The sequence below is a fragment of the Stegodyphus dumicola genome, chromosome 6 (genome assembly GCF_044657685.1).
Source record: "Stegodyphus dumicola isolate Sdum_Otavi_A_Nest chromosome 6, ASM4465768v1".
NCBI lineage: Eukaryota > Metazoa > Arthropoda > Arachnida > Araneae > Eresidae > Stegodyphus > Stegodyphus dumicola.
This window is the reverse complement of record NC_140773.1, coordinates 166,943,304-166,959,653: the sequence shown is the minus strand read 5'-3', so window position 1 is coordinate 166,959,653 and position 16,350 is coordinate 166,943,304. Positions and strand designations below refer to the sequence as shown.

Below are 16,350 nucleotides of genomic sequence, written 5' to 3'. Positions count from 1 at the left end.
GGCCATACCTTTCTTTCTGAATTTGCTTTCATCATTTTCAAGAATCACACTATAACCTGTAATCATAACTACTTCCATACAGAGACATTCCTACACATACCTCTCTCTGAAACTTCGTGTCATTAATGATATATTTAAGAAGGATATCAAACTCAAAAGAAATTAATCACACGTGATCATTTCTATGCAGGGGTCTTTTAAATGAAGCTCCACAAAAATTTACTCTAGTTTATGTGAGCCCTTGTAACAAGGTCCTTAAATGTCTGACTGATAAGTGCATAAAATCTTCATCTTGAAAACAATTACATACCTTCCAAGACAACTTTAGACAACTTTTGAACACTAGTTTATGTATCTTTAATAACAAGTGTTCCTTAATGATCTTGGGGGAAAAAGATCAGACCCCTTTCAATACCTCGATATACCCATGTTCCATTCACTCTTTTACCAGGGTTATATTTTTTCTCTCCAAACTTGATTATATTAGCATGAACTTGCCAGAACATTAATGTTTTCAAAACTCGCTTTCATCAGTTTTAACAATCACACCAGATACTGCAATCACAGCTACTTTCATTCACACACATTCCTAATCATACATCTCTGCAAAACTTCATCCCATCCACGACGTATTTCTCCGAGACATGGAATATAAAAACAATATATATATATATATAAATAAAAGCAACTGTGATCAGTTCCAAGCACAAATCTTTAATGGAGCCCCGAAAAACTTCTTTATGTTTCTCTTAATAGCTTAAATAAGAGTTTTCTTCAGTCAAGTCACTCCTTGGCAAACTTGGAAAAAAATCCAGTCAGACCCCTTTCAAGGCCTTCAGATAGCAAAACTTCCTTTACTCTTTTATTTCAGTTTTGCTTTCTAAAACTGCTTTCATCAATCATGCCAAAATGTACAATCATAACGGCCGATTCTAGCAGGTGTGCAGCACATGCCAGCCGTGGGGCCACATATAGTTCTATCAATTAAGCCTTGAACAAATATTCGGAATTTTAAACAGTTATTGAAAAATCAAATTAAGTCGCCATTTTCCTAATAGCATAGCATAGTTTAAGAGAAATAGAATGTTAGTGCACAGTGCATTGGTCCATTGTCCATTAATGCCTACTCTTTACACACATACTTCATCTGATAGCAAAATTTATACCTTTAAGAAGTTTGTAGAAAAGTGTTTTTTTTTTTTTTGGCTTATCAGCGATACTGGTGGTGCGTTGTGGATCGATGCTTAAGAAAGGCGTCTTAAAAATGATTTTTGTAAATGTTGCTTTATGAAAAGAGCTAATATTACCCAAGACATAGGAGTATTTAAATTCCATATGCATTGGGGAAAATTAAAGGTTTTCACTTTAGTAATAGCCTTACAATTTAGAAAAACAAAATAGAAATTTGATAGGAAAGAAGTGATTTTTGTGTCTATGATTTTATAATGCTTATAAACAATGTCCGTTTTCCTTTTTAGTGAAAGAGTTATACCTCTATTAAAAGATAGTTTCTTGTAGTTTTATTTGGTATCAAGTTATTAGAGAAAAAAATCTTGCAGCTTCTTTTGATTATTCAAGACACTGTTTGTCAGACAAAGTTATTTTTTAGCAAACAATTTGTTCATGAACTGAATTTTTCATCAGATGTCCTCTTAAGTCCACCTTCCTCGCCAAAAATAAATAAATAAAATAAAAATTAATTAATTAAAAAACCCTCTAACCATTAATATAATACTGAAGTTACACCAAAGTGCCTGTTTTATAAATTACCTGTGTTTCCAGCACAGATATTCGAGAATCTTTTTCTTCAAGTAATAATCTCAGATTTGCTTCAAGATGAGCTTTCGCTTTTTGTTCCAGTTGGCACTGTTCTCTAAGCTCAGCTATTCTGCGCAATCCTTTGTCTTGATTTTCAATCAATAAATTCTTCAAATAAAGAAAAAGTCACATTACATAAATAAATAAATGCTTGCAATCTGTTAAGAAAGTGTTAAACTTTATATTACCACTGCCAACAAAAATAAATAAATGAAAAGTGTATCTTCATGCTTTGAAAAGTGTGCAATCACTAGAAAGGCAACTTATCCTAAAATGCAAAAGTTTGCATTTTAGGCAAATATAAAATTTTCAGAATGAAACGAGGGTCAATAATATAAGCTGCCATTCAACATAAAAGCAAGCTCCTGTAATAGGTCCTGAAACCTAATAAACAAAATTTTAAAAAAAAGTTGCCACATTCTTGCTGGTATGTAAATGGCTGATGTACGTTCACTTATAAAAGAATGAAATCTTATCAATCCTTTACTGCGTATTATACCAAATATGAAATAGAATTTTGTTTCTATTAATATTCAGCTATGGTTTCCCCTTCTTCTATGTATATTTATTATATCAATGCTGAAACATATAACAAGTTACTTCAAATATATAAAATTTATTTTTAGCAATAAATGACAGCATAAATATGTCATAACCTCTGTAAAAGCCATTTCTTCAGTTTACAAAAGATTATTAAAAGAATTTTATTATGCTACATATCTGAAGAATATACGAAACCATCGGTGATATAAAACTCAATTTGGCTAGAACACTTAAAACTATCAAAATCAGTTTATAGTACTAAGCAGTTTTTCATCTCAACTGTTTCATGTATTCCTTACAAGTTATATAAAATCTGAAATAATAATTTATAACTATTTGAAATCATTAACAAAATATATATTTCAACTTTCATAAAAAATTAAAGAGAAATTTCATTTTAATAAATTATAAAATTCTTTTAATTATGATATTTTCAGGGTTAAGAGATTTTGAATTTTTTTAATGCAAGTCTATCAAGCCAAAAGTTATTTATTTTTTATTTTAAAAATCATGCCACAAAAAAAAAAAAAAAAAAAAAAAAAAAAAAAAAAAAAACATTTTCTCAAAAAGGCATTTCTACTAATTCAGAAGTCAAACAACAAAAATCAGCGTTAATTTACAAAATTTTCACAGGACTAGTTTCGATGGTTTTACCGAACCATCATCTTCAGCTGCAAAACCGCAAATGAACAAGATAGGAAATAATGCTTAGATAAGATAAGAAAGCCTGGACAAGAATAAGCAAGTGGCGCCATCTGTTGGCGAAACCAGAACTAAAACATAATTTCTCTAAAAGCCGAAGGCAAATTTGGATTGGAATTAGGATCGTTAACTAGAACAGAAAGATTTTTATGAATGTGAAATGCCTCTAGAAAATCCAGTTCTCCAATGGAAGATGTTTTTTGAATAATTTTGGCAGCAGAAAAATTAAAAGTGTGATTTTCAGACCAACAATGTTGAGCAACAGAAGACTTCTGTGTTTCCTTTTTTCTAACATATGCCTCATGTTCTTTGACGCGAAATTTTAAGGCTCTCTTAGTTTGGCCAATGTAAATTAAACCGCACTGGCAAGGAATCCTATAAATACCCCAGGAATTCATATCCGGAATGGGGTCCTTGAGTATAGAAGTTGGAATTTTATTGATGGGAGAGTAAACAACCCGAAAGTTAAATTTCTGCAAAATATGTGCAACTTTATAGCTAATTGATGGAAAGAAGGGAATGACAACAGAATTTTTATAATCTCCTAAAATAAGAGTGTGGCTTTTAGTGTGTTGAGATGAGAATTTTTTAACTGCTTGATTAATAATGTTGGGTGAAAAGACCCTGTCAATAGCTATTGCTTTTAAATAATTTAGTTCTTCATCAAGGGCTAGTTTGGAGGAGCAAACTTGAAGAGCACGGAAAACATAGGAATAAAATGAAGCTAACTTTTGTTTAGTCGGATGACATGATTTAAAGTGTGGTGGAAGGCAAACCGATGAAGGTTTACGGTAAACTGTAGTACTGAAGTTGGATGTGTTACGTGTGACCAGAATGTCGAGAAACGGAAGAGAATTGCAAGTCTCAAGTTCAAAAGTGAACTGAATAGCAGGATCAATAGAATTCATTGTTGAAAGAACTCTATTTAAATCATCTTTATTACCTTCAAACAGGGTAAAAGTATTGTCTACGTAGCGGAACCATGCCGGGAAGTTTAAAGTTTCAAATAATTTTGATTCATAATAATGCATGTAGATATCAGCCAGGATGGGACTGAGGGGGCTTCCCATGGCTAATCCCTCAGTTTGCTTGTAATATTTATTTTGGAAAACAAAATGTGTTTGTTTCAAACAGAGTTGAGTGAGAGAAATTAGCTCATCAATTTCGATGCAAGAGAAATGAAATTCGCGAAGTCTGGTTTCTAGACATCTTAAAGCACCCTCCACTGAGACATTGGTGAATAATGATTTTACATCAAAAGAAACCATGAGTAAATTACGAGGAGAAATGTTTTTAACCTTTTTTACAAACTCTATTGAATTTTTTATGGTGTAAATGTTATTGTCTAATAGAGTGGAAAATCTAGAAACTAAATATTTAGCTAATGGATACAAGGCAGTACCTAAATTTGATACAATAGGGCGGAAAGGAATACCACTTTTATGAATTTTGGGAAGAGCATATAATCTGGCACAATTCGCAACAGATGGGATAAGCGAATGTTTTAAGTTGCTTGAAATGATTTGCGAAGATTTGATCGCAGTTTTTATTTTGGATAAGTCCGAAGGTGAAGGATCTTTAGGGATCGGATTATATGGTCCTTCGTTTAAGAGTTTAGTGACACCATCGATGTAAGTGTTCTTATCCATGACGACTATCTGGCCACCTTTGTCGGCCTTCGAAATGACAATATCCGGGTTAGAATGAATCTCACACATTGTAGCTCTTTCTCTCGCAGTTAGATTTGGTTTCAAAGGTTTATTATTGAATTTCACATTATGAGCGATAAGATGCCTAATCATTTCTTTCTGTGAATCTGAAACTTTACTGAACTTGAAAGCTTTTTTGATAGGAGCCAAAATCTTTGGAATCGAGGGTTTACAGGTTTGTGAGAAGTTAAAATTATATTTTAGAATTCTCTCTTGTTCTTCTGAAAGACTAACATTAGAAATATTAACTATTGGCTTGATGTTTACAATGGGAAGATTTTTTGAACTACTTGGACTGGAAGACTGTAAAAGAAGTTTTTCGAATTTAACTGCAAGGGTGTTTTTATGACGGTTAACTGCATTCTCCGTTCTAGACCAAGACTTTTGTTCAAGGGCAGTGAATTTTGGATATGTTTTAGCGAGTTCCAGATGAAGCTTATAGAGTTCATGTTCAATTTTGGACAATTGTTGACGTGTATCCCTTATCACGGACCGAAGTAAGGCAAGTTTGCAATTTAACAGAATTCTTGAAACGCGACTCGAAGGTTTTTGATTAGATTTGATTTGAATAAAATTGGGGATCAATTTTTTACATTTACATTTAAGTAAAAAGTCAAGATGATCCAGGAATTTTTGCCGTTTCAGGCGTAATTTAGTGAAACGATTAACGGATGAAGGCATGATAAACAATGCAGAAAATCAAACTAAATTAACTAAGCACACACAAAACAGCAGAAAAATAATAAAGCACACACAAAACAGCAGAAAAATCCCTCACTGAAATGAATAGAAAACAAAATGTTTGTAAGCAAAATGCATGAAATCAGACAAGCAAAGCACAATATCCAAATGTACAAAACATAAACATAACTTGAAAATTGCAAAAATGTACTCACCGAAACTCCTACAATCACAAAATGGCGGCCACACCACGTGCAAAAACATGCCACGTGTAGGCATTTCTATTATGAAGAGAAATTTACCATCAAGAGCATTTAGAAATGCAGGTACAATCTTGCTTTCTTAGTAAAATGAAAAGGAGGAAAAAGATTCTTAGCTGATGAAAAATCCAACATAGATTTAATAATCCAATTATTTTTTAAATAATTCTTCATTCCTTTGGAATGGGGTAGCTTTTGATACAAAGTAAATTTAATACTTTTTAACTTGAATATCTGCTATTACTGCTATTACAAAAATACATCTTTATATTTGAAGTAATTTGTTATATGCTTCAGCACTGATATAATGAATATACATAGAAGGGGGAATCATGTTTGAATATTAATAGAAATAAAATTCTATTTCAAATTTGGCATAATATGCAATAAAGGATTGATATGATTTTATTATTTTGTAAATGAACATACGTCAGCCATTTACATACCAGCAAGAATGTGGGAAGTTTTCTTTATTTTGTATATTGGATTTCAAGAGGAGCTTACTTTTATGTTGAATGGCAGTTTGTATAAATGATCCTCATTTTAAATTAAAAAATTATTTTTATAATTAAAAATAAAAGATAATTACTACAAAAAAGAAAAACAGATCAGCTAATGAATAAAATATTTAACTAACTAAAAAATTAAAACTTACTTCAATCTTTGTTTTTTCATCTCGTAACTCTTTAAAGTTTTTAACAACCTGAAAATGATTTTTATAATTATTATCACAAAATAATATACATATCTATTAAAAATACTTTACTTATAAAAGTGATACATAAACTGTACAGAAGTTAAAATCTTTCAGTATAAATGATAAATACCAAAAACTTCATCTCGCAGTTTACAAAAATTCTACAACTTAAATATCTCTAGCACACAGCATAATTATGATTTTACTCTATATATCCATACATATATCAATAGAATTGAAAGCAGGAAAAGTGTGAACTTCCTTTCACTCATCTGCAGAGAAACAGCCAATCTGCCAGCAACTGCTTGAAGTATTTCTATTTCCTTTGAAATTTTATATTTTCTATTTTAATATTCCTTTTTACTACCTAACTAAGAATTAAAGAAAAACATAGAAACAAACAATTTAGAAATATGCTTTCAGAAACAAAAATAAAGGCATGAAAATAAAATAATTATACAAGCATGCCATTGTAAGTTTTAATATTTCAGTTATAATTCCTGAATACCCCCTAAAAAATCTATAATCTTAAACAAATTACTGAATAATAATATCTAAATAAAGAGAAAAACCAATACTTACTTCTGCATACTTATTTTTGTATTTATACGCTTTTGCTTTCAGAGATTGTATTTCCGCCAGAAGTCGATCTTTAGATATACCATCTAAATTTAATGTAGGAATTTCTTCTCTTTCACTTTCAATATCAGACTGAGGAATGTACCATGATTTAGTGGGCCGATATTCTTGACAAAAATTTACATCAGACACAGCACCCGAATGAGCATCTTTTGGTGAACCTGGACTATAAAATGAATCAGAGCCACCCGTTGAGTCATTCTATATAAAAAAGAAATAAAAAATATTTTTAAAAATCTGAAAGCTTTCAGATTTTATATTATGTCCAAAGGGGCCTTTTTTTAATGTTTTGTGCGCTACCTTTATTTATTAAATATCATGTTCTTCACACTCAAACCACAGAATTCAATTTGACAGCAATATCACAAAATATTTAAAAGAGCATATCCTTAGAATTTCTGATACACTTTCTGAGCACGCTGGAGATAAAAGTGTTCTTTTTTTCCATACAGTGTTACCACTGCTCGTTTAGAAATCATTGAGTTTCTTAATCAAAAACCCATAAATGCTTTACAAAATATGAAATAGATAATAAAACAAATTCCAAATTTGGGCATCCAAATGCCCATATTCAAGCGGAGATTACGTTATTCAAAATTTGATGGCTCTAGGTACCATTGTTTTATCACAATGCAAGAAACAAACATACATTTATGTAGATTCTTCATTATTTAATTTCTTTAAATATAATACAGGGCTCTAATATTTGGTGGCAACAATTTAAAAAGTGATTCTCCATTTATAGTGAATCAACGCAAAATGCCAAAACGAAATTAATAGCCTTCTGTACAAATTACCCTTTTGGGCTAATAAAACCACATTAAAACTACTCAAATATTTTTGTGATAAAAATTAAATTAATACAAAAATTCAGCAAATTGACATTTTAAAATAAAATTGTATCAACCTTGGAAAAATCTCAAAAGTCCATTAAATATATTTCTGAGTTAGCTGTAAGGTAAAAAATCTAGAATTCGTGATTTTTAAAAAAATAATGTTAAAAAAAATCAAGGGAGCTCGAAGAAATCCTGTCTTGACAATAGTGACTTCTGAAAGAAGCAACCAATAATAAGTTAATGCTAAAAGGAATTAAAAGTTTTCATGTTCAAAAATAACTAAATGAAGGTCAAAATACGATAGAAAATATGTTAATGTGTGAAATTTGCTTCAAAGCTAGCCCTTACACATGCATCTATTTGCAAGCAATGGGTCCATCGATCCACATATATAAAAGGAAGAACTTGTCTGTGTTTTTCGTTCGTGCTGCGCGTAAGCTAATGCTGCGTTCAGACGGCGACGTAAATGTCACAGAGGCATAGTCACAAGTACAGTTTAGAATGAGCTTTAGGCTCGAACTTGATATACTCGAAACAAAGCCCCACGGGCTTTCAAGCTCTGTAGATACAAAATGTTTTTCATTTTGCATAAACTCATATATAAAAACTAAAACTTTTTTTGTAATTGTATTATGGATAAGTAAAGTTAACAATAAAAGGATTATAAATATATACAGTAAAATAATGCTTTTACTTTTACAACAGCTGTTCACTTTAATATTTGGTTTGATTTCTTCATAACTAGCCGCTACTCGGCCAGCCTTCGTTTGACTTTTATATGTACCTCCTCTCAACAAACGGCCAGTATCCAAGACAAACATTAAATTTAAAAACTACACAGAATTATTGCCCTCATTTATGTGAGTGGCAACAGTGCTGATATCAACAACAGTGATATATCACCAATAATAGCTGTGTGCCATCGATTTGATGTGATTTCTTCAAAAAACATAAAATTTAAAAAATCTCATTTGAATTTTGAAAAAAATCACTTGAAGGTGCATTGGCTTTTGTCTAGATTCTACCTATGTACCAAATTTTGTAGCCCTGGATCATTTACCTTATGTGCAGCATGAACAAAAGAGACACATACAAATACACAGACAGATTCTTCCTTTTATTATATATCAGTGAAATTCTATGAAGAAGAGTTGAGATTATCCCCAAACATAGCTATCAATTGGTATAATAACCTCTGAGAAATGGACAGGCCTTCTATGGAATAAGCAGAATGTAAAAAGAAGACAGACAGCACTGGTTGCATCAATGAAATACACATAAGGATACCCAAACAATTATTTCTCTTCAAAATTATCAACGAGTTCACAAATGCTCTCCAAAGTCCACCACAAGTTCATAATTTACAGGTGCAGGACCATTTGATTTCTTAGTTAAGAAACTGAATAAAGAAATAGCAAACATTTTTTTGAATGTATCACTTTGAGAAAAGACTGAAAATTTCTGAGTTAGCTGTAAGGTAAAAAATCTAGAATTTGTGATTTTTAAAAAAATAATGTGTGAAGACAAACATGTGGGTTTTTATCAGGAATATGTTTCTCTATATTTTTTCAGAGCTGCTGTTGTTAGAAGTAAGTAAATCAAATAGCTAACAGAAAATGAATGTGTAAAACTTCAAATCAGTATCTGAGTTATAAGACTTTTTTATGTTGCAAGTGCTTCAATAGTAGTAAAATACAATTTCATTTTGGGCTTTTTCAAATAGTCTTCCAGTACAGAGATAACATCTTTATTCTATAAAAATTCAATCACAAATCTTTGTTGTTTAGCAACTGCCAAATCATATAACCCTTACTACAGATATGGGGGGGGAATGAGATTTCACTAAAAAAGCATATGGAAATGTCAAAGAGAAAAATTACAGGTTTGATTTCTTCTTTCCATTTATTCATAACTAGCCGCTACTCGGCCAGCCTTCGTTTGGCTTTTATATGTACCTCCTCTCAACAAACGGCCAGTATCCAAGACAAACATTAAATTTAAAAACTACACAGAATTATTGCCCTCATTTATGTGAGTGGCAACAGTGCTGATACCAGCAACAGTGATACATCACCAATAATAGCTGCGTGCCATAGATTTGATGTGATTTCTTCCAAAAACATAAAATTTAAAAAATCTCATTTGAATTTTGAAAAAAATCGCTTCAAGGTGCATTGGCTTTTGTCTAGATTCTACCTATGTGCCAAATTTTGTAGCCCTGGATCATTTACCTTATGTGCAGCATGAACAAAAGAGACACATACAAACACACAGACAGATTCTTCCTTTGTATTATATGTAGAGATTATATCACTGCAGAGCTACTCACTTAGTGCATAATTTCAACTGGCATCCTGTTAATCAAAAAGTGCAGATTTTGCCATCTAAGATAAATGAAATGTCTGATAATATTAAAATAAAATTATTTCAATATACATTGCCATAATTTTTCATAAATTCAAAAAGTGGAATTACTTTTTTCTGTGGAGTGCTTTGTTCACTCAAAGAACCATCTTCATCTTCACCAATACTAAATTGCTGAGTACTAGTATGAGGTACAACAACAGATGAACTGTCACTAAGAGTGATCAGATCCTAAAATAATTATAAAATAAATTAAATCAATTATTTGTACATATGATTTTTGATGTATGATAATTAATACACATCTTATATGACAAAAAATTGTTATTTTTAGTATAAAAACGTTAACAACATTTACTTAACATTGAGAGGAGGGCAGGGGGAAAAAACTTTATATCTGATAAGCATCACCAATTTTTATTTCCTCCTTATATTTAAAAAACACCTCTCGAAGAAAATAAATATTATACAAAATAATTCTTTTCACTGTCTAAAATTCAGACAAGTAGACCTACAGAATATTTTATGTCCTGTTAAGCATCTCAACTGATATTATATATCAGTCAAATTAAAATTTTACCAAAGTAGTATTCTATTAAAACAAGCTCAAAATTTCCTTAACTTATTTAAAGTGAAAAAAAAAAAAAAAAATGTTTCACACAGGAAGACCACTTAATATTATTTTATGCAAAATCACCAACTATTATTTTTATACTTTTTGAAGAGATGAGAGCTTTAATTATTGCAAAAGCAAGTTTATATTAAAAGACTGCTCTGAAATGAAAGATGTATCAAACATAATGCTGCAGAAATAAAAGCGTTTCCATTCTTTTTACACCCATATCTATATGTATAATATAAAGTTAGACTTGTAAAAGGAAGAAGTATGTAAGGCTTTTGATTTAACCCATAAATTTACTGTTTAAAAACATTAACATGAAATTTTCTGCAAAAATATAACTGTAAAACTTTTATAATTTATAAATTCCTTCCTTATCCTTGATTCAAGTGTGAATAAAATGTATTTGGCTATTTGGGATAGATAAAAGACACTTTCAATTACATATTTAAAACAGATGTATAATTATCATATTAACTAATAACTCATGGCATATGTGACACTATCTTGCATAAAATTATACCTTCATATAAAATTATACCTTGTATTATTAATGTACATTACATAGCTTTCAAATTACAAATTAAATTTTAACCCAAAAGAATCCATGATGTGGGGATAGAATATAAAAAATTACACTATAGTGCATATAAAAATAAGGAGAAAAATGAAATAACTCATATTTTCGAGATTATACATTACTTTTTTTTAATCTCTTATGAACTGAACCTTATACTTTTTTTCCTTTCTTAGCTCATAATCTTGCACCCTGACATATCAAATTCTCCTTAACCTATAAAGTTATACTATGAAGAACAATTTTCAACTAGATAAATACGATAAATCTTAAATTGTACTTTGTAAATAATAAGAATTTTATAAGATATTCATATTTATTAAAACAAAGACACAGAAGAATGTAATTACAGAATATGTAAGGGGGAAAATACCTATAGCAATAAAAATACCTGCAGATTATTAAAAAATATAAACTATATTATTACAATACCAATCACTTATTTAATTCGACGGTTAATAAAATTAGCTGCTATTTGCATTCAAATTTCGAGGAACCAAAATAAATAATCAACTTAAAAACTGCCGTTTATTTGACTCCTCTCCACTGCTTATAAAACTTGGACTGGAAAAAGACTGAATTGTGTGTATGCTATATCATTCATATATGTAGTGCTTCAATAAAACAGGTTTGACCAATATTTTTCTACCTCTTTCTAATCTCTGTACCTGTAAGCTATTGCTTTAAGAACTGTTTGTCAGCACTGGACCTTAGAGATGCAAAAATGTTTTTATCTTAAGGTTAACAAAAACAGTCCTCTAGAGATGTTGTAAATAAGTGAGTTTCCTTTTAAACCTTTGCAGTCATATGTCCACTCTCAGCTACCAAAGCCTTTTTACCATTCTGGTCATATGTCTGCTCTCAGCCACCAAAGCCTTTTTACCATTCTGGTCATATGTCTGCTCTCAGCCACAAAAGCCTTTTTACCGTTCCAGTCGTATGTCTGCTCTCAGCCACCACAGTAAGGAACTAAACGAATCGGATACTGTATGCATTCATGTATCAGTTTACAGTTTTCTTATACGAACCTCAATACCTAAAGAACCTATTCACGAACCAATATGGTGCTCCATCGATTGAAGATAATGTAATCTAATCTAAACAAAAGTTGTGACCCAGCGCTCACCATGCAAGACGCAGTGGCGAGTCAGTCTCTTTTTTATGTAATGAAATCGACAACGTACGACAATACCTTGTAGAATTCCAAAGAATATTTTATAAATTGTATTTAACAGTAATTAGACATTCTCTCTTCTTAAAATATTCCAAAATAATTCCCCAAAATTCAGCTAGAAGAGAGAACAGGACACCTATGCCACATTTTATGTTCGTCCAAAAATTGGTGGCACAACTGGTAGGTGATCAAACCATCGACCTCCAATAAGGAAGAAAGACTTAATGGAAAACTGCATATATTGTGGCATTGTGAAAATGTATAAAGTAAAGATTGTAGTGTATGTTCAAACAGAAAGATTAAGGAGGGTGGAAGGCACCAAACCAATTCTTTTTGCGATACATGAACTCGAAAACCTGGCCTGCATGTTGGAGAATGTTTTGAAAAATATCACATGAAGAAGAATTATAAAACATAATTTTTATATAAAAACACATTATATAACAATATCCAATACACTAGATTAGTGTACTGAATAAAGATATATCTAAGTTCACAAAAGAATTACTAAATCTTGTTATCCATCGTAAACTTGCGTGTTATGTATCCCTGCTCTGACGACAGAAATTAATTCTGACCAGTACGATACCCATCTCCAAATTTAATCCAACTGCAAAGGGTTAAACACCAGCTGATTGTTAAATTGAATTCACATAGAGTTTTTAAAAAAAGTTTACAAAATACTTCCTAGCATTACTCTACATCAGCGTTTCTTAAACTGGTGGGTCACGACCCTCCCAAGAGGGTTGTGGGACCAGCAGCAAGGGGTCATTAAAAAATTTTAGCAGTTTTGATATTTCTTTAACTTATAATAATTTTACAATTACCAAATATTTTTACACAAAAATAAATGTATCTGAAAATAGATAAAGATAAGACAATACAGACAAAGAAAAAAATGAAAATGAAAACTAATATTTAATAGATAAAGATAAGACAATACAGACAAAGAAAAAAACAAAACATTTCGACGCATTCTTTTTATAATATAAATGTTCAGTTTCCTTGCTTTGCACGTGACGCTGTCATTTTGTCTGTTGCTTATTTAAAATTTTCACATTGTTCTATGTCTTAAAATTAGAAATTAAAGTTAATGACCTAAAACAGCAATAGTATATTACATTACAAGAGAAAAAATTGACAGTTTCACTCACGCACCTGTCGGATTTGCGCAATACTTATGAGGTCCCACAAAATTTTTTTAAATATTATGGGGTTGCGAAAAAATCTCAGTAATTAAAAGGGGTCATGACTGAAAAAATTTTAAAGAAACCCTGCTCTAGATTAACAGTCTCTGAATGGAAAAAAAGTAGTAACTTCAGGCTGAAATAAAAAGCAGAAAAAACACTGTTAAATCAATTAAACAGAGAGAAACCTTTCTGTCAGCTAGAAACCTGAATTCTAAAAGTGAAATCTTGAAGTAACATTTCTTAATTTGCTGCATCCTTGTAACATCAAAAAAGCCTAAGCTTTAAGACTTAGGCCTGAAAGAAAAAAATAATTGTTAAAACATCTTACTGTTCTTGTGCGATGTTCTTGATGTAAGTGCAGCTACAGAAAAACTGTACTTAAAGTGGGAATTTCTCAAACAGCCTTATGCAATTTAAAAGTTTAATAAGATTTATAACTGATGAAGAACTAATAAAAAAATGCAAATGTCTCAAGGATGCTAAAACAAAAGACAGAAAATTGAAAGACACTGAAACTGCTCTTCTAAAACGATTTCAATCTATGCTACTATAAAAAATATTTTTACTTCTAAAGCTCTAAAAAATATGTGGAATTCACTAAAATGCGAGAAATTTAAACAGATAGATCATAAGTTGAAAAGAGAGAAATCCTACATTATTCACAAAAACTGCACTGTAAGAAGGAAGAAACAAATCATTATGTAGCTGATAACTGGGTTAACTTATTGTTTTTTGTGGGTTGCTATACCTCACAACAATCTAACCTGACAATATGTGCAAGACTAGAATGACATCTTTACCCTCTTCTTTCAAGTTATTCATACGTACCAAATTGCCCACAAATGTCCAACTCCTCACATCTGGTGACTTCCAGTCAAATCCCAACATATTTAATTATGCAACAAAACTGCAGTTGAACATGATAGTTCATGGTATAGTAAATAAACTACATGTTTTTCATTTTTTTAATTTATATTTTTCATAATTCTATGACAAGAAACTGTATGACAAGAAAAGTCTCAGCAGTAAAAGTTGACTTGGAGATGTGTTGATAGATCAACTAACAACGTATTACAATAATGCCATTAGGAAAAATTCTGACAATTATCATGATATGCAAAAAGCTATATAGTCTATTTGGTATCATAAAAGCACAAACATTAATAAGTAACTCAAGACTTTTGCTCAGATGGTATTGTTTCTTGGTGCACGTACAACAGAGTTGTTGTAAGTGGCAGAAATGAAAGTTTTAAGCATACAAATTCCATTCCTTTAGAAGTTATGGATGCTATAAAACTAATATTTAAAGATTTATCTCACCCAGACTTAGTAAAAAGACTGGTGGTCCAACACAAAATTCGAACATGTCAGTTAAATTAATTGATCTGAACATTTGTCCAAAAACAACAAAAAGTAGTAGGAAATTGTAAACGTTTCTCTATATTTAGCAATAGCCAACTTTAATTATGGAAAACAGGCAATGCTGTTTGTCGTAAAAAAATCAGAATGTGTATCTGAGCTGACTGTGTAGCATTTTCTGAAGAAGCAAACAGAATTCACCTTAAATTTACAAAGAAATAGGCCTAAGACAATACTTCAGAGGTTCGAATTGCTTAACCTTTTGAGGTCGTGGCTTTGATAGCAGTAAAAGCCTTGAAAGGACAAATTTGACATTTCACCCCACACTTTCAGGCTGGAAAATGGGGGAAAAGATATGGCCACTAAAGTGGACAACCTCGTCATTTCAAACAGAGGACTCTATGGCCACTATAATGGCCATCCCATCTTCAAAAGGTTTAAAGAAAACGAGGAAAGGATGCCAATGAACTTCATAAACAAAAAGAAGGAATAGTTTATGCTTCTGGTGCATTTTAAATATACTTCAAAAACTCTAAATTAGAGAAAAGTGAGAAAAGAAGAATTCTTGAGCTGAAAAGGTTCCCCCCCCCTAATGAAGGGCTCAAACTGCCTACAGATGTTGGCTACAACTAAGGACCGAAGTGGTGATCACTTTATTATGGAGGCACCTAACAGGTGGGCCACTTTTGCCTCCTATGAAGGCACAGATAAGTACAACCATGCCTTCTCCGGGATTCGAAACCGGGCCCTTCGGTATTGCTGTCAGCTCCCGTAACCATTATATTGTCTGAGGCTAATCAAAAATTCTATCAGCAATTTTACAAAATTGAGAATAAAATTGAAACACTGTTGATGAACAATATGAAACAAGCATGGATAAAATAATAATTGTTTATAAAAGATAAAAAGTTTACTAAAAATGTAATTATAAATATATTTTTATAAAATATCTCAAAATTGTGTTTAATAATTCAATTTTTTTTTAAATTTCAGCATTAATTTTTAAATATTATACGATTAATCACTGAATTTCATTAGTTACACTAGATAAATTTAAAATTTGTACCATAATTTCCAATACATAAATTGCCGTTTACCAAACTCAAATGCTTAAAGGATACTCTTCTGTTTTCAGGACTATATTCAGAAATATACATATGTATGCATACATGTGTTCCTGTA

At 31.0% G+C, this 16,350-nt stretch overlaps 1 protein-coding gene across 1 annotated transcript in view; it reads right to left on the bottom strand.

Annotated features, from left to right (window-relative positions):
• LOC118181986 (uncharacterized) overlaps window positions 1-16,350 on the bottom strand; it is a 111,384-nt gene that overhangs the window by 93,669 nt on the left and 1,365 nt on the right. Inside the window, exons 3-6 of the mRNA XM_085819151.1 lie at window positions 10,361-10,480; window positions 6,993-7,250; window positions 6,369-6,416; window positions 1,771-1,926 (exon numbers count right to left, since the gene is read on the bottom strand). Of these exons, the coding sequence (XP_085675277.1) occupies window positions 1,771-1,926; window positions 6,369-6,416; window positions 6,993-7,250; window positions 10,361-10,480 (582 nt within the window). The remainder of the gene's footprint in view (window positions 1-1,770; window positions 1,927-6,368; window positions 6,417-6,992; window positions 7,251-10,360; window positions 10,481-16,350) is intronic.